This window comes from Syngnathoides biaculeatus, chromosome 15 (assembly GCF_019802595.1).
Source record: "Syngnathoides biaculeatus isolate LvHL_M chromosome 15, ASM1980259v1, whole genome shotgun sequence".
Taxonomy (NCBI): domain Eukaryota; kingdom Metazoa; phylum Chordata; class Actinopteri; order Syngnathiformes; family Syngnathidae; genus Syngnathoides; species Syngnathoides biaculeatus.
The window spans coordinates 3,775,332-3,802,649 of record NC_084654.1 but is presented as its reverse complement, the minus strand read 5'-3'; the positions used below and the strand labels follow the sequence as shown (position 1 = coordinate 3,802,649).

At 41.7% G+C, this 27,318-nt stretch overlaps 1 protein-coding gene across 3 annotated transcripts in view; it reads left to right on the top strand.

Moving 5' to 3' along the window:
• The window catches only part of gphna (gephyrin a), a 119,883-nt gene that overhangs the window by 30,037 nt on the left and 62,528 nt on the right, over positions 1–27,318 (top strand). For all 3 annotated transcript variants that reach the window (XR_009798299.1, XM_061842772.1, XM_061842773.1), the window contains exon 7: positions 13,589–13,876. Coding sequence is in view for 2 of the 3 variants with exons in the window: in XM_061842772.1 (XP_061698756.1) it covers positions 13,589–13,876 (288 nt within the window). In the remaining variant the exon portion in view is untranslated. The remainder of the gene's footprint in view (positions 1–13,588; positions 13,877–27,318) is intronic.

Below are 27,318 nucleotides of genomic sequence, written 5' to 3'. Positions count from 1 at the left end.
AATGACTTCAAGATGGATTCGAGGAAATTTTGGTCCAACGTCTGGCGTCTCAGGAGAGCGAAGCAATGCACTGTCAACACTGTGTATCGTGAGGATGGGGCATTGCTGACCTCTATTCAGGACATTGTGAGTCGGTGGGGAGAATAATTCGAATACCTCCCCAATTCCACTGGCACGCCTTCCCATAAGGTTGCAGAGTCTGGGTACTCTGAGTCAGCTGTTGTTCATCTTTATGTGCCCTGCGATTGGGTGGCAACCGGTTCAGAGTGTATCCTGCCACCTGCCGGATAATAGCTGGTATAGGCTCCGGCACTCCTGTGACCATTGTGAGGATAAGCGGCTAAGAAAATGGATGGAGATCTGTCTGTCTGTCTGCACAGACAATTGATCCCTGTTCAGCCTCCTTGAACTTTTCAACCTTTCGCCACATTTCAGGCGATTCACATTCATGAAGATATAAAATAATATTTTTTGTCAGGAATCAACAAGTGGGACACAATCATGCAGTGGAACAACATTTATTGGATATTTTATATGTTTTTAACAAAAAAAAAAGCTGAAAAGTGGGGCATGCAATATTATTCGGCACCTTTACTTTCAGTGGAGCAAACTCACTCTTGAAGTTCAATGAGGCTCTCTGAATGATCCAATGTTGACTGATGATGATAAATAGAATCGACCTGTGTGTAATCAAGTCTCCGTATAAATGCACCTACTCTGTGATCGTCACAGGGTTCTGTTTAAAGTGCAGAGAGCATCATGAAGACCAAGGAACACACCAGGCAGGTCTCAGATACTGTTTTGGAGAAATTTAAAGCCGGATTTGGATACAAAAAGATTTCCAAGGTTTAAACATGTCAAGTAGCACTGTGCAAGCAAACATGTTGAAATGGAAGGAATATCAGACCACTGCAAATCTACCAAGACCCGTTCCTCTAAACTTTCACCTCGAACAAGGATAAGACTGATCAGAGATGCAGCCAAGAGCCCCATGATCACTCTGGATGAACTGCAGAGATCTACAGCTGAAGTGGGAGGAGTCTGTCCATAGAACAATAATCACTGCATAAATCTGGCCTTCATGGAAGAGTGGGAAGAAGAAACCCATTTTCAAAGCTATCCATAAAAAGTCTTGTTTAAAGTTTGCCACAAGCCACCTGGGAGACACACCAAACATGTGGAAGAAGGTGCTCTGGTCAGGTGAAACCAAAATCTAAATTTTTGGCCACAATGCAAAACGATATATTTGGCGTAAAGCAACACAGATCATCACCCTGAACACACCATCCCTACTGTCAAACATGGTGGTGGCAGCCTCATGGTTTCGGCCCGTTTTTCTTCAGCAGGGACAGGGAAGATGGTTAAAATTTATGGGAAGATGAATGGAAAGCTGTTGGAGTCTGCAAAACAACAGGACAAAGATCCAAAACTATAAAGCCAAATCTACATTGGAATGGTTCACAAATAAACGTATCCAGGTTAGAATGGCCAAGTCAAAGTCCAGACCTGAATCCAATCGAGAATCTGTCAACAGAGCTGAAGACTGCTGTTCACGAATGCTCTCCATCCAACCTCACTGAGCTGGAGCTGTTTTGCAAGGAATAATGGGCAAGAATTTCAGTCTCTCGATGTGCAAAACTGATAGAGACATACCCCAAGCGACTTGCAGCTGTAATTGGAGCTACAAAGTATTCATGCAAGGGGGCCGAATAATATTGCTTGCCCCACTTTTCAGGTTTTTATTTGTTAAAAAAGTTGAAAATATCCATTAAATTTTGTTGTACTTCACGATTGTGTCCCACTTGTGTTGATTCTTGACAAAAATAAAAATTTTATATCTTTATGTTTGAAGCCTGAAATGTGGCGAAAGGTTGAAAAGTTTAAGGGGGGTGAATACTTTCACAAGGCACTCTATATATCCATCCATTTTCTTAGCCACTTATCCTCACAAGGGCCGTGGGAGTTTCGGAGCCCAACCCAGCTGTCAACGGGCAAGAAGCAGGGTACACCCTGAACTGGTTGCCAGCCAATTACAGGACACAGAGCCAAACAGCCGCAATCATAATCACACCTAGGGGCAATTACGAGTGTTCAATTAATGTTGCACGCTTTTGGGATTTGGAAAGAAACTGGAGTGCCCGGAGAAAACCCACGCAGGCACAGGGAAAACATGCAAACTCCACACAGGCGGGGCGGGGACCGAACCCAGGACCTCAGAACTGTGAGGCCCACGTTTACAGCTGCATCGCTGTGCAGTATATATAGGTTATGTCCCCTCCCCTCTGCTCTTCTTGTTCGACACAAACGATTGCACCTTGAGACACCCAACTGTCAGACACCTGAAATCCAGAGAGCCCACCGCAGTCATCAGCCTCATCAAAGATGGCGACAAGCCTGCATATTGACAGGAAGTGTCGAGACTGGAGCTTTGGTGTGGTCAACACAACCTGGGGTTGAACACTCTAAAGAGTGTAGATATCATTGTGGACTTCAGGAAGCATCCTTCACCACAGCTGTCCCTGATGCTGTCCAACTGTCTTGTCAACCATCAAGACCTTCAAGTTCTTGGGAATTACAGTCTCACAGGACCTGAAGTGGGAGACGAACATCAACACCATCCTCAAAAAAAGCCCAGCAAAGTATGTACTTCTTGCAGCTTCTGAGGAAGCACAACCCGTCACAAGAGCTTCTCAGTCCTGTGTACCTCCATCGCAGTCCAGTTTGGGGCAGCCACAACTGCCGACTGCAACGGATAATCAAAACTGCTGAACAGATTGTCGGTGCCACCCTTCCCACCCTTGAAGACTTGCATGCCACTCAAACTAGGTCCAGAGCGGGCAGGATCCTTTCGGACCCCCCACATCCTGGCCCCCAACTCTTCCAGCTCCTTTCATTGGGTAAACGCTACCGATCAATGCAAGTCAAAACTAGCAGGTATTCCAACAGTTTTTCCCCTCTGGCAATTAAGTCATTAATTTCTTGATCAGCGCACCTACTATTTTCTGCCTTGTGCCCTTGTTGGGACACACCCTCACATCCTGCTGGTCCAATCAGTATCAGTATTAGTAATATATTCTATAGACCAGGGGTGCCCAGACTTCTTTACCTCAAGATTTTCTTTTCAAGCAGCCGGTCTCTCGTGATCGACTGGGGGCTGTGTTGCAAAAGAGAGACTGAAATAGGAGGCCAGTTTGCTAGAACGGGTCTTTATGTGCATGCGATCAATGTGTCTGCCCCACCTGGATCAAGCGACGAGATGAATGATAGGCTTACGTTTTTTTTTTTTTTTTTTTCCCAGAATGACCAATGATGAAATAGAATGACCAAGTCACAGAGGTCTACCCGCTACAAAAATGCAAAACACATTTATTTTAAAGTATATTGACGATTCTTTATATGTAAATGTATGTTTGTGTGCCTTGCATAACTTCATGAGCCAATATTGCACAACACAACATCAACTATGACATTTTTTTGGAACTGAGTTCACGTTGATGATCAATAAACTGAGTGAAAATGCACACCTGGGCTGTCTCACTCACGTCAGTGTATTCGTCCAACTGCAGTGAGAAACACTCACAATTTCCGATGTCCTTCCACACATCAGCCATGGCTTCACAGCACAGTGTAACTGTAGTTTTTGAAAGCTGCAGAGCTTTTTTTGAAGATAATCGGTGAAGAAAATAAGTATTTGAACACCATGCTGTATTGCAAGTTCTCCCACTTAGAAATTGTGGAGGGGTCTGAAATTTTCATCGTAAGTGTATGTCTATTGTGAAAGAGATAATCTAAAATGAAAAATCCAGAAACCACAATGTATGATTATTTTTTTTCAATTATTTATTTGTGTGACACGGCTGCAAATTAGTATTTGAACACCTGTCTATCAGCTAGAATTCTGACTCTCAAAGACCTGTTAGTCCGTCTTTAAAAGTCCACCTCCACTCCATGTATTTTCCTGATACAGATGCACCTGTGTGAGGTTGTTAGCTGCATAAAGACACCTGTTCACCCGATACAATCAGTAAGACTCAACCTTGTCACATGGCCAAAGACACCAGAGACAAAATTTTACAACTCCACACGGCAGGAAAGGGCTACGGAGAAATTGCCAAGCAGCTTGGTGAAAAAAGGTCCATTGTTGGAGCAATCATTAGAAAATGGAAGAAGCAACGCATGAAAGTCAATCTCAATTGGAATGGAGCCCCATGCAAGATATCACCTCGTGGGGTCTCACTGATTCTTAGAAAGGTGAGGAATCAGCCTAGGACTACAGGACTTGGTCAATGACCTGAAAAGAGCTGGGACCACCGTTTCCTAAAACATCATGGTTTGAAATCATCCATGGCACGGAAGGTTCCCCTGCTTAAACCAGCACAGGTCAAGGCCCATCTTAAGTTTGCCAATGACCATTTGGATGATACAGAGGAGTCCTGGAAGAAGGTTTACTGGTCAGATGAGACCAAAAATGAACTTTTTGGTCATAATTCCACTAACCGTCTTTGGAGGAAGACGAATGATGAGTTCCATCCCAAGAACACCATCCCTCCGGTGAAGCATGGGGGTGGTAGCATCATGCTTTGGGGGTGTTTTTCTGCACATGGGACAGGAAGACTGCTCGGTATTAAGGAGAGGATGACCGTGGCCATGTATTGTGAGATTTTGGGGAACAACCTCTTTCCCTCAGTCAGAGCATTGAAGATGGGTTGGGCTGGGTATTTCAACATGACAATGACCTGAAGCACACAGCCAGGAAAACCAAGGAGTGGCTCCATAAGAAGCACATCAAGGTTCTGTCGTGGCTTAAGCAGTCTTCAGGGAATATAACATATATATATAATTCTATAAATCCAATAGAAAATCTTTGGAGGGATCTGAAACTCCGTGTTTCTCAGCGAAAGCTGTCTGATCTAGAGACGATCTGTGTGGATGAGCGGGCCAAAATCCCTCCTGCAGTGTGTGGAAACCTGGTGAACAACTCCAGGAAACGTTTGACCTCTGTGATTGCAAAAAAAGGCTACTGTACAAAATATTAACATTGGTTTTCTCAGGTGTTCAAATACTTATTTGCAGATGTAGCACAAAAATCAATTGTTAAAAAAAATCATACATTGTGATTTCTGGATTTTTCTTTGGAGATTATCTCTCTCACAGTGGACATGCACCTAAGATGAAAATTTCAGACTCCTCGATGATTTCTAAGTGGGAGAAGATGCAATACAGCAGGGTGTTCAAATATTTATTTTCTTCACTGTATTTCCGCCTTATTTTTAAAAGATCAGAACAATGTGTCAGTTATGCCTCTTTTACCATCTCTCCATCTTGGAAGGACTTCTTATTAACGTTTATGTGACTAACCTGGAATGATACTTCGGTGGCGGCATTCGCTGTTGAATTGTTGTGTGAAGTGACTGCTGTCTGGCCAATTGGGATTTTAGTTCTTTCACTTTTCTCATTCTCAACTCGCTTTTCTGCGGAAAGTCGGTGTCGTATTTTCCATGAACAGATGTTCAGAAGTTTTAAAATGCGGCTCCACATTTCCCTTCTTTTGTATTACAGTAGTACACAGGCATACACACTTCGAAATTGACATTGTGAAAAAAAAGTCAGTTTCCCAGTATGTATGAAAAGTGATACGTTTTTGTCTTTTTCTTTGCTCCAGCATCCTTACTCATGTTTGATAAGCTTTCTTAATAGGATGTTTTTCTGTACTAAGTGCCCTTGTTTGCACATGCGTGGTGAGCTAAAGGTCAGAAAAATGTTTTTTTTTTTTTTTTAATTTCCAGCACAGCATCATGATTAACGAAAACTGCCTCGACACATTGAGCACCCATGCTGTAGTCTATTGCATGAATCATCACTTAAAACTGCTTCCTTTGCACAATTGTCATTGCACTGGTCTATAACGGGAACCGCGGGGGGTTAGGACACTCTGTACAATCTTAACATAATGTGGGTTGTTGACACACTCTAATCTCTTAACTGTTCTATAGTAAATGAAGAAGACTCTGCATCTTGCACATCTGCGACTCTTATAAGGAGTAGTTCCTATTAACAGAATGTCTCTTGTTCTTTGTTCTTCTTAGTTTTTGTTCTTTGTTTTGAATGTCGTACGAGGGAGGACTACTGTAGACAAATTCCTTGTGTGTTGTTACACAAGCTGATACTGACTCTGATTCTGAAAAGCTATCCGACAGTTCAATGGTTCCAAGTAACCTTAAATGGCATCTCCAAATGAAACACTCTCACTTCAGAACAAGAATGAAAAGTATTTTGTTTTCCTTAGTGCTCATGAAGAGGACCAGGCAAGATTGATGAGGAAAAAACACAAAGATAAATGAAAAAGCCCTTAAAGATACCTATCACATGGCTAAACTTGTAGCCAAATTTAAAAAGTCACACACTGTGGCAGAGACATTAATGCTTTCCGCCTGTAAAGAGATAATGAGATACTTCGACCTAAACGGCCAAAGACATAGCCATAGTCCCTCTTTCATTTCACACCATTTCCAGTCATATTGGTGACATCTGCAGACATCTATAGTTTAGTTTTGCAAAAGGTCCATATCTGTCGTAAGTTTGCATTGCAAATTGATAACTCCACTGATATTAGGGGACATGCCCAAGTTCTGGTCAATGTGCGATTTGTGGATAGATGTGCAATAAGAGCAAGCAATTGCGACAAAAAAAGGGTATCACTTATCACTCTTGCTTTCTTTGCCTGTTACTGGAACGGAACACACACAAACACAAGCGCACTCACAAACATACACACACAAAATAGTAAGGTATATATACCGTGAGGCTTCCCAGCTAAGTTGACCTCACAGTTTTGAGGACCCGGGTTCATTCCCAGCCCTCCCTGAGTGGAGTTTGCATGTTCTCCCCGTGTCTGCGTGGGTTTTCTCCAGGCACTCTGGTTTCCTCACACATCCCAAAAACATGCGACATTAATTGGACACTCTAAAATGCCCCTAAAAAACTACGTGAGGAAATTTTTTGGGTCACATGTGCATATCTTTCACAAAATGGACTTGAATGGGAAAACCGCACGGGTGTCTGCACTGATGGAGCGGCTGCCGTGGTCAGACGCACCAAAGGCTTTGAAAGTAAAAGAAAGAGACAGGGATGTGATTGTTACTCACTGCTTTTTCCACCATGAAGCCTCATAGCCAAGACTTAGTTCCTGTGTTGGTTGATGCTGTAGGCATGGTTAACTTTGTAAAATCAAAACCTGTAAAAAGTCCCATATTCGGATCTTTATGTGTGGAAATGGGCGTGCGATATAAAGCCTTATTGTTTCATATGGAGGTCTGGTGGTTGTCCCGTGGCAAGATACTGGCCCGTGTTTATGAACTACTGGAGGAAATAAAAAAAACTCCTTGTAACTGATGAGTGGTATGCAAATCTGGCAGACCTGGTTAATATGTTTCATCATTTAATTGAACTGAATACATATGCAAAGCTGAAGGGAAAACTAGCTTGTAAGCACAGATAAAACATGGATTCCGCTCAAAGCCGCAACTCTGGAAACAACATGGAAAATGGAAATCTTGAAATGTTCATACTCATCAAGCAATGGCAAAATATCAACACAACAGCATTATGTAAGATCATGATGAAAGATTTAAAAACACTGGACAAAACACTTTTATTTTTCTTCAACCTCCATTCAATCACTTGACTTGGTGAGGGGCCCACATAGTCAGCATCGTTTGGTTGGTGGAAAGGACATGACTTTACAGGAACAGGAGGAACTAACTGAACTGAGACAAGATTGTAGTTTAAAGCTAAGCTTTGCTGATATACCTTTTGGACCACTTTTGCTTGGCTATTGTCAAACAAAGCTATTGTGACATTACTCCCATTCTCCACAATACATCTGGTGATATCAGGTGAGCTTTTCAACCCTGACTACTACAAAAAGTAAAACCAGAGAGGAACTGAAAGCTGTTGTGAAAGAGCTTTGTGTAACCCTTTTATTGATTCCTGCCAGAATAGCATCTCTTATGTACATCCAAACAGGCCCAGGTGTCAAATTGAGTGTGTAAATATGATTACTAAATGTATTTTGTTTGTCTTTTTTTATTCACTTTGCTTTGGTGAGAATGACTGTATGTTGTTCATATAGGTGACGGATTAATTTTTACATTTTCTGATGGTGGTGTGCTGTGAGATTATTATTTTTTTTTTTGTGAAAAAAGTGTCTTTCGGCTCAAAATCGCAGTTAGTGTTTCCACCTCACAGTTCTGAGATCCGGGGTTCAAATCCTGGCCCCACCTGTGTGGATTTTGCATGTTACCCCGTGTCTGCGTGGGTTTTCTCTGGGCACTCCCTTTTCTTCTCACATCCCAATAACATGCTTCAATTGCAGACTCTAAATTGCCCATCGGTAAGGATGTGAATGCAAATGATTAGTTGTTTATATATGTCCTGCATTTGGCTGGCAACCAGTTCAGGATGGACCCCGCCTCCTGCCTGACGTTTGCTGGGATAGGCTTCAGCACTCCCACGACCCTGATGATGATGATAAGCGGTTTAGAAATGAATGGATCTGTATAGGGTTAGGGTTAGGGTTAGCGTGTGTATTTATGCGCACAAACAGACGTACAGTATAATATATATAAATATACTCATACACACATATATACAGTTGACAGTATATACAATCGAAGCCAGAATTTTACATATACTGTGCAAAAACACATTTCATTTTTTATCTCACTGTTTGAAGTCAAATCAGAAGACACCTCTCCAGTTTCAGCTCAGTTAGATCACCAAAATTATTTAATTTTGTTCAATGTCACAATCATGAGAGTGAATTTCTCGAGACAATTCTATATTATTTTAGTTTAAGTTTAGGTTTACATACATACAATTTACTGTCTTTGAAGAACATGGGGAAGGCCAGATAATGAGGTCATGGCATTGGAAGCTCATGAGAGGTGAACTAATAACATGTGAGTTAATTGATAGCACACTTAGGAATGTATTTAAAGCCACACATCAAACTTCCTATTTTGAAATCATGGGAAAATCAAAAGGAATCAGCCAGGAAATCTATGAATGAATCGTGTAGCTCCATAAATTTGGCTTATCATGGGAGCAATATCCAGATGCTTGAATGTGGCACGTTCATCTGTTCAAACAACTATACGCAATAATAAACATCATGGGAATGTCCAGCTATCATTCCGCTCTGGATCTCAGGTGAACATGTTTTGATTTTAAATGTGAGAATCAACCCTAGTACAAAAAATAAACACCTTGTGAAAATGCCGGATGAAGGCCATTCACTGAGAATGAAGCCATTGCTCCTAAAGAAAAGAAAAAAAAAACAAAGAAAAAAAGATTAGTTTGCAAAAAGGCACCAAGATGAAAATCTTCACTTCTGGAGACATGTCCTATGGTCTGATGAAACTAAATCAAAAGGAAAAAGGGGGAAACTTGTAGACCTGAAAACCCCAGAACCAACTGTGAAAAATGGAGGTGGCAGCATCATATTTTGGGGCTGTTTTGCAATATCAGGAACTGGAGCTTTTCATAAAATAGACGGGATCATGACGAAAGAACATTACATGGAGATACAAAGGGAATATCTCAAGACATCCACCAAGAACTGAGAACTTGGGCACAAATGGATTTTGACAGTGTGTCTAAGCAAACTGCCAAAATGCTGTGGCTTGAGGATAACTTGGAGTGTCTTGGAGAGGCCATCACATCCCATCGAAAATTTGCGGACAGATCTGAAAAGGCAAGGCAACTGACCAACCTGACTCAGTTCACAACTCAGCTTTAGTTAACACCAGTTCTGTCAGGAGGAATGGGCCAGGATTCCAGCAAAGTGCTGTCAGAAGCTTCTGGAACGTTACACAAAACGTTTGACCCAAGTCACGTGCATAGGAAATGCTACTTCCTTGATCTTAAAGGTCTAATCCAGAGGACCTATATGTTATTTAGATATCACACAAATGTAGCTAATTTTTGTTAAAAAAATATTTAAAAAATTCTCAACACAACAGAAATTAAATAAATTAGCACCAAAGTGTACTTTTTCTTTGTAATCCCAATGCCTCCGGTGTCTGTTTCAAACCAAGGCTCTGTTGAAGCTGCTTCCGTGTGACGTCACGCCAAGACAACCCCATTAAACACAATGGCTTCCTACACAGACAATCATACACGCTACAAGTGGGATCTAGAGGAGATAGACAGCAGTGATGAAGAAGTTTTTATGGAATGCTCTGTGGACGAGATAGGAACTGAAGAGGAGGAATTTTCTTATCGTTCCCGTGTTCGAAAAACATCCCATGCAGGTATAATTCAACCTTATATGTTCGAACCTGAGTTGACGAATGGAACACAAGGACAGGATTCGGCGAGACCTGACGAAGTTGACGTGGAACGTCGTACCCAAAACACAGACTGGTAGGTGCCTCAAGAAATCTACGTTACAGCTTGTTGACAAAATAATCTAATTCAAACACGTTTAAACGTTTGATGCTGCTTGCACACAACAGTGAGTCGTTTGTTGTTGTTGTACTAGCAACTGAGTCAGCGTAAAACAAAAATCGAAACCTTCAGTATTGTTCTGCGTTCAAAGATTCAGCCCGTATTTTAAACAGTGCACCTCGCACTTGAAAGCACACACTGCCTTAGTCAAATTTCAGGAAGACCTCAGCGTCAACAGTTCACTAACTTTAGACGGTGTCCAAATTTCGTCACCTCCTAAACATCACATGGATACGGATATTAGCTGACATACAGTATATATCTGTATCGGTGTTGTACTTACATTTAAAACGAGGTACATACTTGCCAGTACTACACAATTGAACACGTACGTACTTGCTACCGAAGCCAAGTGAACACTGTACCGGGTTTTCAAAGCAGTCCTCTGTGAAATGCTTGGAACATATTACTGTCCTTTGATTTGTGATTCAAATGCGCCCGCTTTGCCTTCACAAACCTGGTCTATAACCTGACTATCTGTTCACCTTTCGGCCATTCATGTAAGATGACTCCGTCAGCATTTGCTGCAAAACAGCTGTATACGACACACTTTCTCACTATCTTTGCTAGGTTTTTCATTCTCTGGCTAAATGTTGTCGTGATGTGACGTCACATTCCGGGAGTTATGGAACTAGCCGAATCTAAGTGACATTTCAAACAAAATCTTGAGACTGACTTTGACGGAAATGTATTTAATTTCTGTTGTGTTGAGAATTTTAAAAAATATTTTTAATGAAATTTTAGCTACATTTGTATGATAGACAAATAAAATACATTTCCTCTGGATTAGATCTTTCAGTAAATGGATGTACCCTTTTGAACTCAAAGAAAATATGAAATTCTCTATGAAAATTTCTCTCATTATTCTGGTATTTAACAAAATTAAATAATTCTAGCGATCCTGATTGACTTGAAACAGCGGAGGTTTTGTTTGATTTGACTGCAGACAGTGAGACAAAAAATAGTGTTTTTGCAATGTATGTAAACTTCTGGCTTAAACTGTGTGCGTGTGTGTGTGTGTGTGTATGTGTGTGTGGGGTGTCAATGTTTGTATGCCCCAATTTCAAACCGCTACTGTACCGCAGTTGTATTGCGTTTCTGACAATTTCATCGAACACACCAACAACACAAACACACTAGAATAGCTAACACAAAATAGGCGTTCAAAAACAGCGTAGTTGAGCCACAATGGCGAATAGTCACCAATGTTGAACAAAAACAGTTTAAAAAAAAAATACTCGTCCAAGGAGGATTGTTTGTGCCTCTTTTTGACTATTTCTGAAATATGTAAGATGTGCCATTACATAGCACCAAACCATGACCAATTGCAAGATTTTCTGAAGGTTTCTTCATCACAAAGTCTGAAACTTTCTCCAACATTGCCAACACTTTTTTTTTTTATCTTGGTGGTAGAGATAACATCCTCCTCTGTTTCCTCATCTGAGCCTTCACTCCGCACCTCTGAGGATGCTGCATCTGTTGCTCTTTTAATTCCTTCTACCTTCAAAATAATTTTCACCCCCTTGGCTGGCGTTATCGACTTGATGGATGCCTTCTGCTTGAGAATCGTACATGTTGAAATACAGTAGCTGTAATTATGGGTGTACCCCTTTAAGAGCAAGGAGGGTGGTGGTCTAAAGCAGACTAGGTGTGCAGGTGTGTAGCGGAGGATCAGCTAGTTGATAGAGCCATCTACCGGCAGTTATTCATACGTCAAATCCTGGCTCGTAAGACAAGCAAAAAAATCGTCCCAGCAGTGAGTCCTATCTCGAAAAACCCATATGTAAAGTTGCTCATATGTCAAGGTACCACTGTACTGTTTGTAGTGTGCTTTCTATACTGTGTTGTAGTGTCAGTGCTGCACTAAGTTGCTGATTTCACACTAATATTTAAGTGATGGGTTCATGTTGATGCAACTGTAACTTGTGTGGCATACGTTACCAACTAATGTAGTTTTTTTTTGTCCTCCACTCAATCTGGCGAGTTTACTAAAGCTCTTAAAGTAGCTGCTGTTAAGCCTATTCTAAAAAACAGAACACTGGACAATTCCATGTTACCAACCTACAGACACATCTCAAATCTCCCTTTCATAGCCAAGATTGTTGAGTTATTTTTAATCAATTCAGCAATTTCTTGAATTTAAATGGAATTTAAATGCAGGTTTCTGAGATAATCACGGTACAGAGTCTGCTCTTATCCAAGTGCTAAATGATATCAGGTTGAATACTGATTCAGGAAAGTTGTCAATGTTGGTCTTGTTGGGACTCAATGCAGCTTTTGATATGGTAGATCATAATATACTGCTGAACAGGTTGGAAAAGTGGGTAGGTCTAATCGGAACAGTCCTTAAATGGTATAGATCCTACCTGGAAGAAAGGAGCTACTTTGCAACGATTGAAAGAGCTCAAGATCAACAAATGGCAATGACCTATGGGGTCTCTCAAGGGTGAGTTCTTGGACCCCTCCTGTTTAGCCTGTATATGCTACCCTTGGGTCAACAATAATAGCTATGCATATGACACACAGTTATATTTAGCAGCGTTTCCAGACGACTACAGTTGATATGAGGTTTTGTGCCACTGTCTAAAGCAGATAAACAACTGGATGAGCCCAATTTTTCTTCAAAAAAAAAACCACAACAACACCGAGAATTGAGAAAAGAGAATTCCTTAGTAAATACCTGGACTCACCAGCTTTAAAACCCAAAGACCAAGTCTGAAACCTTGGTGTCTGATAGATTCTGACCTGACTGCAGCAGTCATATCAAATAAATCACAAAAATTACCTTTTACCATCTGAAGAACAAATCAAGAGTAAAGGATATATATGTATATAGTTGCCATTTTTTTCCCTATTTTAAATGTTTTATTTCTTTGTATTCAAATCCTTTTAATCATGTAAAGCAAATTTAATTACCTTGTGTATGAAATGCACTTATACAAATACATTTGCTTTATATTCATACTGTTGCTAATGTTGCATTATATTAGCTTTTTTTCAATCCTGGAAAATTTACAGCTATGATTAGCTAACTTAATGTCAACCTTTTATTTTTATCCATTCTGCTGTTTTTTTCTAGGAGTGTTTTCAATTCATCCTTCCTGCACTACCCCATGCGGTCGACTTGCTGCGCGAAGCCACAGTCAGGGTTAAATCTGTACATGCTGCACTTGAACAGATGCCTTCTTCTTCTCTACTGGCCAACGCACACACCAACACACATGCCCACTCTCACACCATGGAGCGTGGCACACAATGTGAAGAGGAGGACGATGAGGAGGAAGACAGGAGGAGAGGTCGACATGCACACTCTCAACATCACCAGCACAGCTCCTCCCACATCACCGCGGCTGCTATAGCTGCAAAGGTAACAGACTGTCAGGTTATACAATGCTACTGTTGTAAACTTGGTAATGGAAAGTTTTATAAAACTTTCGGTAATTTTAATCGTTAGACTATAGATAACAGGCTATTGAGCCATATGCAACATAAATGCAATGGAGGAGTTGGCAGGATTACAGTGGGCATCCAATTGTATTGTTGCTGTAGCACAGTGGGTCTTTTTGTGTTCATTCCTTGTATATATTGCACCAGGTCTGACACCGATTTCTTTTCCTTATATATGGTGTCAGAAAACTATCTTGCCCCTTTCTTCTCAGTACAATTTTTTTTGCATAGTTTCCCCACTTTAAGATTATCAAACAAATGTATCAAAGCTAACCAAAGTAAACATAAAATGCAGTTTTTGGATGATTTATTTTTTTGTAAAAAAACATACAATGCGACCAGGCTCTGTGTACTAAACTAATTGCCCCAAACTCACATGGCCACGTTCACTAGCAGCAATTTAAAGTGCCACTGACACCTAAAAAATGAAATTTAGTATGTTGTTACCCCCAAAAAAAAACAGCCGGAATGGAATCATCCGTTTGTTCACAGCATGTCAGAATGTTGCCGTATATCGAACCCCCCCCCTCATCTCCCACCAGGAAAATGAACCTTTCTGATGGCATCCTTAAGCTCCGCCCGCTTACCCATGTCCCACAAACTTTCAAAATGGCGATTGAACATAACATGTTTGAAGTTGATTCTTTATCGCGTATTCCAGATAATATTGGGGCATGTTTTTTGCAAATGCGTCAGACTTGTCCAGGAGACTTCTACAGAGAGGTCTGAACTATTTCACGCAAGGATAGGTACATGGAATTAAGATTTTGGTCGGACCAAGACGCAATGTCAAAGTTACAGCGAAATGTTGGCAATCGATGCAAAAAAGTTTGACGCCTCACAAACTTCATACTGAAATCCAACAGGATAAAATTGTGGCATTGTACTGTGCATGTAAAGCATGTAAAGTACTTTTTGCATGGAAGGATCACGTGTAATATCATTGTAGTCTTTATAGTGAGTGGGTGTATTCATTTGACTTGGCTCGTAATCGAACCCAGTGCTCAGTCTTAAAAGTCTGGTGTGATCCAAATAGGCAAATGGACAAATGAACATTTCTCTTGCATGACATCGCGCATTTACGTATCACTAACCTGACTCTTCGGCATGAAACATTATACACTTCATTCAGAAGGTCAGTGATACACTAACAAAGTGAAAGTTGTTCTCCTGCAATGTATAAAGCACTGATAATAATTAAATCAAACTCAGAGAAGATACTTCTCCCTCACTTACCTTCGAACAAAGAGCCTTGTGTTTGTTTATTTTGTTCACATTGAGTTGTATGTACGCTCTTCCGCAAGCTTTAATCCGTTGTAGCCAGTTCGTCAACTGTTTTAGGCTTTGGAAAAGGAATCAACCGAGCGCCTTGTAACCTAGCAGGATGTCGTTCATCAGAATTGCATCTTTACCAAGTGCATCTGAGGACCATTTTCTCTGTAACATTAACTTTTCCAAGCGCACGCTACTGACAACCAACATTGCTTGTGGGACAATACGGCGAGAAGGGCATGTCAAGCCAGGGGTTAAGACAATGTGGCTATCTGATTGGCTATTATTGTATGAGTGATTGACAGGTCGGAAAGGTCCATTCTGTTGACTGTTTTGAGTTGAAGAAGAAGCCGGAAGAGGCGTAATTTGCAGACAACTTCAGCTGCAGAGTCCAGTGAACTTACCTCTTGTACAGACAAGGAATGAGCTGGTCTTTTTCTGCGTGTTAGCCAAAATGCCGGCTCATTGCATTGCTGGATTTTCCTCGAACACTCGGGAGGATGGATTCACAAAAGACATGACTCGTCGTGAAAAATGGATTGCATAGGACATAGATATAGGACAAGAGCTTTGTGGGTTCCAAATTACAGGTAGGTGTGTATAGAGCTATTAAAAAAATAATAGTTGAGGGTGGACTAATTTGTCTCGCAGTTTATAGCATGTTATGTGTGAATTTAGAATAAATCCCCTTGGTCAAACCAGCAAAATATAACAAAGCACTTGTATTCCGTTTAAGACAATTTTATCACACACAATACAATACAAAACAATAACAAAATAAAAGTACAACGACAGTTTTGTAGTGTGTAACACGAGCTAACTAGCCAAATGACACACAGTCACCATAGTCTGATCCAATTTTCCAAATAGGCTATTAATAAAAGATCTCAGTCAACAGCCATCCTCGTCCTTTTAGGAACATTCTAGAAATCCGTGTCCGACTACATCATGGAGTCTTTCCCTCAGAACGAAACAAAAGAACCGCACCATAATAACTTAATAAAGTACGTAGAGTAACAGATAGTAAGTCAGGGGTGCTCAATGTGTTGATGCGTGCGGGCCACCATTTCCCCTCGACGCGAAGCGGGTCGGGCAGTGAGGCAGGCATGTGCATGCGGTCGCACCCTGGGCAGGGAGGAGAAAGGAGTTCTCACCCTCACTGGCCACCGGTGTCTGGTCACCTCTGATGTATTTACTTCACCTGGCATTGGTCCTCCTGAGTACACTACATACACAAGATTTGTAAAAAGGTTAGGAAATCGAACAATTATGGGCCAGTCGTTTAGAATATTTCATCTGGTCTCTCGTCGTCCTCCTCGTCCAATGAGGAGTCCGGTGCCAGTGAACGCACATCTAAATATGACTAGATAACGATAGGGTAAAATGGCCCCGGTCGCTTCACTCGCTTCCGAGATGTTCTCTTTCTCAAAAAGAGCTTCAGTCTCAGAACGGGCGTTAAAAAAAATCTGAAAATCGCTCTTGTTCATCTGCCATTGCATTTGGCACAGCAGTATGATACATGCACATGATGTCACAGACAATATGGCAGTCACTGGGATGTCGAATCATACTTTTGCAACTTTGCGCGTTTATAAACTGCTCCTAGCTCACTTTTTCCGACTCGTATTATCATCAAAGTGATTTATAATATATGTAGTTTTGATAACAATACCTATTTTATAATGTATATTTTAGTGTCAGTGCCACTTTAAATCAACTGTTTTTGTATAATAGTGTTTCACATCCCTGTGGAGATATTTTGTTTTTATGTAGGCCGCTACTTATTATTCACATTATTCCTAAAAGATTTTCCTCGTGAAAACCTCAGTGCTTCAGATCTCGTCATTAGTATTTGACATTTTAGCATAGCTTCTCAAATGTGGGGTCCAACATGGGGCTCCTTACAGTGGAGACATTTTTCCAAGGAGCCTCTCATTAATTAAAAACCAATTAAATATAATTTTTCAAGGAAGAAAGTGACCAAACAAGTAAAATCATGGCTGAAACAATCTAAATAATTCGTTGCTGTTTTCCCCTTTTGCAAAGCAATACAATCAATCATTTTTATTAAGCGGATTCATAGTCCATTAGAAAAAAAAATACAGTACAGTACACAATAAGACACACACAAAGAAAGTACATCAGGTAAATCTTTATAATTAATCACCATAATTAGATTTAACCCAATGCCCTTACAGGAAACTAAAACAATCTTAAGAAATTTCACTTGCACTCTCAGTATGCAGGCATTTTCACACTCACACTGGATTGATTTTTGGCTAAAAGTCACTGAATTGATTTCTATCCACTTAATCATTTTATTTCATTTCTAAATGAGCCAATATCGTTCTTGAATCGAATCAGCAACCACGAATCATGATACAGATCAAATAATTCCACAAATTGTTACACACCTAGATAAGATTATGGTTATATGATCTGTCTGTATGTGTTACTATGACGTTTGTGTGAATATTCAGCATTTTATGGTAAATCCCTTCTTTAATCTTCAGTAATCCTAATTTTAGTTCACCCATAAAGTTGATTTTCAAAAATGGTGTGTGACTTGTATTTAAATATACAGTGTGTTTTGCGTTTAGTTTTACAATAACTGAGGTGTGCAATTAAACATCTTAACGGATGCTCCGAGAGGGCAGAATAGCATGTCATGGTTATGATATCCAGATGCCCTTTTTTTAATTTGTTCACATACTGGAATTGCAAAAATCTCATCAATTCCAATCCTAACTACCGCCACAATGTTTGACGCAATTTAAGTATCAGAAAAAGAGAACACAAGTAAACCTAAAATTCCTGAAATGCCATGTTACATTTATGACAGATGTCACGGGAGAAATACCTTCCAAAAAATTTCAACTGTCTTCTTGTCAGTCGGTAGAATATTCTCCCCAAATTTTATGGATTCATTCAGTTTTTGTTTTTTTGTTTTTTTTTTTTGGGGGGGGGGGAGTAAAAGTAATGCAATCAGTTGTTCTTTATATAACCTCCACTTCAAACCTCTTAAATTCCCGTGGAGGAGGAGGAGCTGCAGCATTGAGCCACATGCACTCGTGTCTTTTTCATATTTTTCGCAATTATTTTTTTTTGATTGACAAAACAACTCTTGTCTTCTCTTCACTGGCACTGGCCATCAATTTCTTGGGGCCCATGGTGAAAGAATATGAATAAATCTGCGAAGAAGTTGTACAGTGTGAGTGTGGGCGTGCGTATGGAAATGGATTCGGTGATGAAGATACAAGAAGTACGCCACAGGTAGAGACTGACGCCCCCGTCCCACCCCAAAAGAAAAAAAACCCCCAAAACATTGCTTCTAGTCAATGGAGGGATGTAATGCCAGGACAATGCTACGTGCTAGCCAATTAGGCGAGCCGCTCTATCGCGCCACACAAACCAAGAGACAGGAAGTGCATCATGGCGAAAGATTGACATCGCTCCTCGCCAATGTGATGCCAGGAAGGACTCTCTGGTGTTAGCCAATTGGAGAGCAGCTCTATCGTGCCGCTTTTAAACCAAGATACAGTACATGATGTTGATGTTTGGTGGAGTCCAGTCTCATATTTTTCCTTCCGTATCCTGGATTTCTTTCGTAAATAGAAAAATTTCGGGAAGGCTTTTCGCAACCTGAATCTTTTGTTAGTAGAGACTTTCATAAATAGAGGTACCACTATATTTTATTGCTACATCAGTACATTAAAAAAGATTATAATTACTGATTGTTTTACAGAAATTTTTTCAAAGTATAGTATTGTTATAGTATAGTTTGAAGTATAAACAATAAAAGTACAAACCCAACAAAATAGAAATATAGATCATTTCAAATATTTTGAGCACATGGATAGCAGCAAATTGGGATTGTACATTGGTCGAAGGGTTTTCCTGATTTTGTTAGGTAGACTTTGGGTGTGTGGATTATACTTAAAGCTCAAGTGTCATAAAATGGATGTTTTTTGGTATATTATTAATGAAAAACCCACAGCCAATATGGTCACGTGTTTTTTCACCACAAAACATGATTTTGACGTATACAGCTTTTTGTAACTCCTACCATGAAAATTTTCTCAGGGATTTGTTGTCGAGAAGAAGTAGGAAGTGACGTAAAGGACAGTGGCGCCCCCTTGTGGACTCGTTTGTTTCCATTAGTTTTACCTCCGGGAAGGTAGCTCGTTGTTCCTTCGTGTTAGCCAAAATGCCGGCTCATTGCATTGCTGGACAGTGCTTGAACACTCGGGAGAATGAAATTACCCTCCATAAGTTTGAAAGAGACCCTGTTCGTTGTGAAAAATGGATTGCACGGGTGCAGAGGACGAGAGCTTCGTGGGTTCCAAATAACAGGTAGGTTTGTATAGAGCTACTAAAAAAAATAATAGTTTGGGGAAGACCACGTAATCGGTCTCTCTCATGACGTAGCAAAAGATCCGCGTATGAAACGTGTTGATGTGTGGATACAGCTACTAAAAAATATAATAGTTTGAGGCGGACCACGTAATCGGTCTCTCTCATAACGTAACAAAAGATCCGTGTATGAAATGTTTCGATGTGCGCGTCGCCCAGCCAACAATGTCTCACTCATCCTGCAACATAGCTCAGCTCCACCCCCTCCTTATATAGCACGGCGGCCCGAAACTCAGCCACACCGGCTGAGGCGCTGCGTTCGGCGGTCACATCTTCCGCGAAGGCTTCGTGTCGGGCTTTGCGACGGGGACGGCTCTGAAGAACCCAGCCGAGAATGTGTTACTCAGTCGCGTGCGAGCATGAAGCCCGCCGGCTCGACTGTGAACACAAAGCAGCACCACTCGGCTCTGTCATAAACCACACCGGCCGGCTGCGATGAGCTGCGATGGCTCATCTCCGCCGCGGAAGTGGATCGGACGGGATGCGGTTTGGCCGTGATGGCATATCATCTGAATATGGCTTGAAACAATAGTGTATTATTGCCCTGAGGGCTCGAAAAAAAAATAGTGTAATATTGCCCCAGTAACTTCACTCAGTTGTGTGGTGTTGTCCTTTTCGAAAAGAGCTTCCGTGTCAGAAGGGGCGTACGAAAAATCAGAATATCTCTGTTGTTCGGCTTCCAGAGTAGCACGCACTGCGCGTTTTCAACGGCGGAAGTGACGATGACGTCAAAGACAGAGGACGCGACTAATATGGCGACCACTTGAATGTCGAGGGACACTCAATTGGGCAACATTGTGTATGGATGACGCGCTCTCCGCTCACTTTTTTTTTTCGTACAGACATTGAAGTGAATACTGTTATATGTATTTTTCATGACAATATCTATTTTAGAATGTTTATAGGGATGTCACCCCCACTTTAAGGACGCATTATACACGCGAAATTATGGTAAATGCCTTTTAAAGTGCACGTTTTGTGTCACTTATTACTGGAGTCATTCTTTTATCTGTTTTATTATTTGGTAGTTGTGTTTTTCTGTTTGCTATGGTTTGATAATTTTAGTTTTAATGTGACACTGTGACTGTGACCAACATCGTCAGGAATGACCTGCCTACACTAGTAGTGTGTGGAACAATGTTTCTTCTGGTAACAGATGTAAAAAGAAAAACATGTGCTAGCATATATGCTAACAGTGTAACCAGTGTGTTCAAGTGTTTTTCAAAGTCACACAACAATTGTGCACATGTGGCATGCTGTCTATTTTGGAGAAAATTTAAGACTTTTAAGTGCATCTTATGGCCTTACAGCCCTGCTACCCTGGGAACGCCTGATCTTGTCAGATCTCGGAAGCTAAGCAGGTTTGGCCCTGATTAATACTTGGATGGGAGACCGCTTGGGTATACATGGTGCTGTAAGCTTCTCTCCCCGGCTCGAATGCAGTGAGGTTGCATCAGGAAGAGCATCCAGCGTAAAACTGTGCCAAACAAATGTGCATTCATCTGAGATGACACGATGTGGCGACCCCTAACAGGACAAGCCGAAAGGAAAAGAAGATGTGCATCTTATGGTTGCAAAAATATGGTACATCTCATACATATTTATATCAACCCATTCATGAGCAGGGTGGCAATTTTTTGCCCTATTGAGATAAAAGTCTTGTAACAGGCCACAATCCAGGAAATAACACTTTTTTTCATTTATGGTTAAGTTATATGATAACGTTACTAATTTATAATCTCGTCCCAAAAATGGGACGCTGCCTGCAAGAGGGTATCATTCCAAAAATACGACCTTGCTCATTACAGGATATATTTTTCAAGGGAAAAAATGGAGGATATATTGTGTGAAAATCATGATGTCCCAAAAATGGGACGGTGCCCACGAATCGGTTTTAATATTGCATCCATTATTCATGGAGTTTTGTTATCCGTGGGGGTTTAAGGAACGGAACGAATAACTGAGGAACACTGTATTCTCTCCACCGATTCACAACATCCCAAATAAAGGTCAGCAGCACCCCATTCTCACTATACACAGTGTTGACAGTGCACTGCTTCCCCCTCCTTAGACGCTGGATGGTGGACCAGAATTTCATCGACGCCATCTGGAAGTCTTTCTCCATGGCCTCACCAAACTCCTCCCATGCCCGACTTTTTGCTTCAGCGACCATTAAAGCTGCATTCCGCTTGGGCAGCCAGTACTCATCAGCTACCCCAGGAGTTCTATTATAATAATAATAATAACTATTCCCACATCTGCCCGGCGCCTCTCAATCTGGGCAACTCCAGAGTGGAACAGAGTCCAACCCCTCTCAAAAGGACTAGTACCAGAGCCCAAGTGATGTGTGGAGGAGAGCCCGATTATATCTAGTCGGAACTTCTCAACCTCACACACCAGGTCGGTCGGAACTTCTTGACCTCACACACCAGCACGGGCTCCTTCCCTGCCAGAAAGGTTATGTTCCACCTACTTAGAGCCAGCATCCGTAGCCGGGGATTGGATCGTCAATGTTCCTGTCATTGGTCAGCGCCTAGCTCTCACTGCACCCAACGCGTATGGCCCCTTCCACAGATGGTGAGCCCATGGGAAGGGGGGATCCACGTTATCTTTTCGGCCTGCGCTTGGTTGCCCCCGTGGGTGCAGGTCCGACCACCAGGTGCTCAACTAGGAGCCCCACATCCAGGCCTGGCTCCATAGGGGGGTCCCTGTGATCTGTGTCTGGGCAAGGGAAACTCAATCCATTTACATTGGTCATCATAGAGGACTTTTTCCCGTGCTTTGTCCGGTCCCTCACCTCAGGCCTGTTTGTCATGGGTGACCCTTGCAAGGGCGTGAGCCCCAGGCAACTCAGCTTCTAGGATCATTGGGACAAACAAGCCCTTCTACTACGATAAAGTCACGGCTTCCAGGAGGGGTTGTGATCAATAAAAATTGAAATCAGGATTAAAATTGGATTACCCAGCCATGTGTGAAAAGTATAATTGGTTATATCAGAATTTTGAGCTATTTTTAAGCCTTTCAGGCACCACACTGGCCGACTAATTTGAGCATCTGCCTCACAGTTTCCTGGGTTCCAATCACAGCCCCTCCTGTGTGAGGTTTGCATGTTCTCCCCATGCCTGCGTGGGTTTTCTTTGGATTCCGGTTTTCTCCCACATCCAAAAAACATGCATTCTTTGCTGACTTTTAATTGTTAGTTTGATTGTAGTGTGAGTGGTTGTTTTTTTTTTTTTCTACCTGCCCTGCCATTTGCTGGTAACTAGTTCAGGCTGTGCCACGCCTCTTTTTGCCCGAAAATAGCTGGCATAGTCTCGAGCACTCCTGCGGCCCTTGTGAGAATAAGTGGCTTAGATAATGGATTGATGGAAGCTTGTATTGACATAATTTTGCATCAATTATGCAAACATGCATGTGGTAATTCTCAGGTTGTGTTCAGGTTGCGCGAAACAAGTTTTAGGCAGGACAGTTGATCCTTCCGACGGCTGGGCAAGGGTATTGACAGGGAGATTTGAAAAAAGAGGATGAAGGAAGGAGCCAGTGCCCAGAGCTTGGGTGACGTTTGTCACATACTCTTGAGCAGACAAAACAAAAATAACAAAGTACAATGTTCAAGTGTTTGAGCCAGAATAGATACAGGTGGAACTTGACATGTTGGAGAGGGTGCGTGACGCTCACAGAGGGCATAACATCGACCTCGGAAATGTTCCAGACAGGCTTGTTTCAAAAGACTGGTGTTCGTGTTCTCTTTCTGACCTAATGCCAACTGTGGCGGTATGCCAGTGTTGTCATGAGTTTGAAAAGGTCAACCAAAAAATAGAGCGTACCGGAATGAACTTGGATCACAATCAGCTTGTCTACATAACGTAGATCCTAGATAATAGATTCAAAGTTGTTTGTTTAGACGAAGACATGTTACGTATCAATTTAAATGATGATGAAAGGACCCCTTGTAGATCCAGTGGAAAATCAGTGAGTACACATTTTCAACGGTCTTGGAATCCTGTGTGAATGGTATGTAAGCTATATGAATGCTATGGGCTATGTCCAAAGTTTATAAAAAAATGCAAGCTTATTTTCTGAGTACAGCGTAGGACTATCTAATGGTTTATTTATATCTAGAATATAAAATGCAAAAAAAAATAACAGGACTTCCCTAAAGTGATGACACGTATATATCCATCCATCCATTTTCGGTCGTGGGAGTGCTGGAGCCAATCCCAGTTGTTAACGGGCTGGAGGCAGGTTACACACGCGCAGACACGGGGAGAACATGCAAACTCCACACACGGAGGTCCTGTATTGAACAGCTGCGCCACCGTGCCGCCTCATAAAGTATGTTGTTGCTTATACTGTACCAGCACAAGAGGGTATAACTCAGTGGCTAATAACCAGTAATGATTAGATGCGTACAATTTTTCCCGACTGATGAACGAGCCTCAACTGTGACAGCTACAGCTTTATCCTGTCAGGTTGACCCCACAGGAGGTTAAAAAGGACAAATTTGGCTGTGTTTTCCCAGTTTTGTTGCAGTTTGGTGCAGAACACATCGGCATCTTGGCTTAGCTAGAACAAATGGTATGTAATGCTAAGCACTGGTGATGTCAGGGGCAGGGTCAAGGATGTTTCTTTCACAGCCAGACCGGCTGTGAAAGCTGGCACATATCCAGATTTTTCTTGGATTTCAAAAATGTTCTTTATTTTCAATTTTTCTTCTTTGAATGTCCAAAATATATGAAATAATAATGTCGGTTTCTTTCGGCTTGTCCCTTTCAGGGTCGTCACAGCGTGTCATCTCAGATGCACATATATGTTTGGCACAATTTTTATGCCGGATGCCCTTCCTGATGCAACACTTCTCAGGAAGTGGAGGCCCCAGTGGGATACGAACCCACAACTGCTCTAACCACTCAGCTATGGGGCCTCTACTATGGATTAATAATATTACTTCACATTGGAGGGTTTATTGTACATATGAATTTTGGGGAGAGTCTTCCTTTAACTGTGCCCAGTGAGGCCTGCAGGTTTTTAGATGTTCAAGGTTCTTTTGTGACCTCCAGGAATAGTCGTTGTCGCACTCTTGGAGTAATTTTAGTTGGTCGTCAACTCCTGGGAAGGTTTTTCCACTGTTCATAATTTTTTTCCATTTGTGGATAATGGCTTTGACAGTGGTTCACTGGAGCCCCAAAATCTTTGGGTTTGTACCCTTTTCCAGACTGATGGTTTTAATCACTTTTTTTGTCTTCTGGAATTTCTTTGGATCGCAGAATGATTCATTGCTTCTCGAAATGTTATAGCCTACTTCACATTTTCTTCTGTTTCTTTCAGTTTGTCCCGTTAGGGGTCTCCACAGCGTGTCATTTTTTCCATCTAAGTCTATTTCATGCAGCCTCCTCTTGAACACCCACTGTCCTCATGTCCTCCCTCACAACATCCATCAACCTTTTCTTTAGTCTTCCTCTCGCTCTTTTGCGTGGCAGCTATCCATTACTACCGCAAACAGGAAGGGGCACAGCGTGAAACCCTGATTCAGTCCCACCTCCACCTTAAATTCTTCTGACACACTAATGGTACATCTCACCCCTGTTCTGCTGCCCTCATACATGTCCTGTACTATTCTACTCCGCCACACCAGACTTGCGCATGCAATACCAATGTTCCTCTGTTGGTACTCTGTCATAAGCTTTCCCGAGGTCTACAAAGATACAATGTAGTGCCTTCTGACCTTCTCTGTACTTTTCCTTGAGCATCCTCAAGGCAAATAGTGCATTTGTGGTACTCTTTCTTGGCATGAAACTATACTGTTGCTCGCAGATACTTACTTCTCTCCTGAGTCTAGCCTCCACTACTCTTTCCCATAACTCCCATTGTGTGGCTAATAATCTTTATTCCTCTGTAGTTTCCATAGTTCTGAACATCGCATTTGTTCTTAAAAATGGGGACTAGCACACTTTTCCGCCATTCTTCTGGCATCTTCTCTCGCGAGTATTCTATTGAATAAGTTGCTCAAGAACTCCACAGCCACCTCACCAAATTGCTTCCATACCTCCACTGGTATGTCATCGGGACCAACTGTCTTTCCATTTTTCATTCTTTTCAGTGCCTTTCTAACTTGTTCCTTACTAATCAATGTCAATTCCCGGTCATTCATGCTTGGCTCTTGTACTCTACCTTCTCTCCCATTTTCTTCATTCATTAACTTCTCAAAGTATTCTTTCCATCTACGTAGCACACTACTGGCACCAGTCAACATATTTCCATCGCTATCCTTAATCACCTTTTACTTCCTGCACATCCTTCCCATCTGTATTCCTCTGTCCGGCCAACCTGTAGAGATTTTTTTCTCCTTCTTTCGTATCCAACTTGGAGTACATGTCGTCATATGCCTCTTGTTTAGCCTTTGCCACCTCTACCTTTTCCCTACGATGCATCTCAAGTATTCCCTACGCCTTTCTTCAGTCCTCTCCGTGTCCCACTTCATCTTTGCTAATCTCTTTTCTTGGATGACTGCCTGTATTTTGGGATTCCACCACCAAGTCTCCTTCTCCCCTTTCCTACCAGAAGACACCCCAGGTAGTCTCCTGCCTGCCTTTCTGAATACCTTGGCAGTAGTATTCCAGTCTTCTGGGAGCTCTTCTTGTCCATCTAGAGCCTGTCTCACCTCTTTCCTGAAGGCCACACAACATTCTTCCTTTTTCAACTTCCACCACCTGATTCTCTACTCTACCTTTGTCTTCTTAGTCTTCCTACCCACTACCAGAGTCATCCTACACACCATTATCCTATGCTGTCGAGTTACACTCTCCCCCACCACAACCTTACAGTTGGTAACCTCCTTCAGATTATACCGCCTGCACAAAATATAATCCACCTGTGTGCTTCTACCTCCACTCTTGTAGGTCGCTCTATGTTCCTGTTTCTTGTAGAAATAAGTGTTCACCACTGCCAATTCCATCCTTTTTGCGAAGTCCACCACTATCTGCCCCTCAAAGTTCCTTTGCTGAATACTGTACTTACCCATCACTTCTTCATCTCCCCTGTTTCCTTCGCCAACATGTTCATTGAAATCTGCACCAATCATAATCACAATCTGGGATTCTCAGGACTACTTCGTCCAGTTCCTTCCAGAATTTCTCTTTCAACTCGAGGTCACATCCGACCTGTGGGCCATAGCTGCTAATCACATTATACACAATACCCTCAATTTAAAATTTCAGCCTCATCAGTTGATCTGATACTCTTTTCACCTCCAAGACATTCTTAGCCAGCTCTTTTAAAATAACCCCTACTCCATTTCTCTTGCCATCTACTCCATGATAAAATAATTTAAACCCTGCACCTAAACTTCTAGCCTTCCTCCCTTTCCACTTGCTCTCTTGGATGCACAATATGTGAAACTTTCTCCTAATCATCAACTCCTGAGCTTTTCCTGTCCCTTCGGGTCATTCTTCTTGCACAATTTTGGCCTTTTTTTTGCAACTCATTCTTCTGGGTGGATGGGCGTTTCAAAAAATACCTTTCCAATGAGGTTTGTTTCTTCCTCTTTTTGATTGTGTTTCTGAAATGTGTCAGGCACGTGTCATTACATTCCGCCAATACACAATCACTTACAGCTTTTTGCGGCTGTTTCTTTACTACAAAGTCCGAAACCTTCGCCCACATTGCCAACACTTCTCC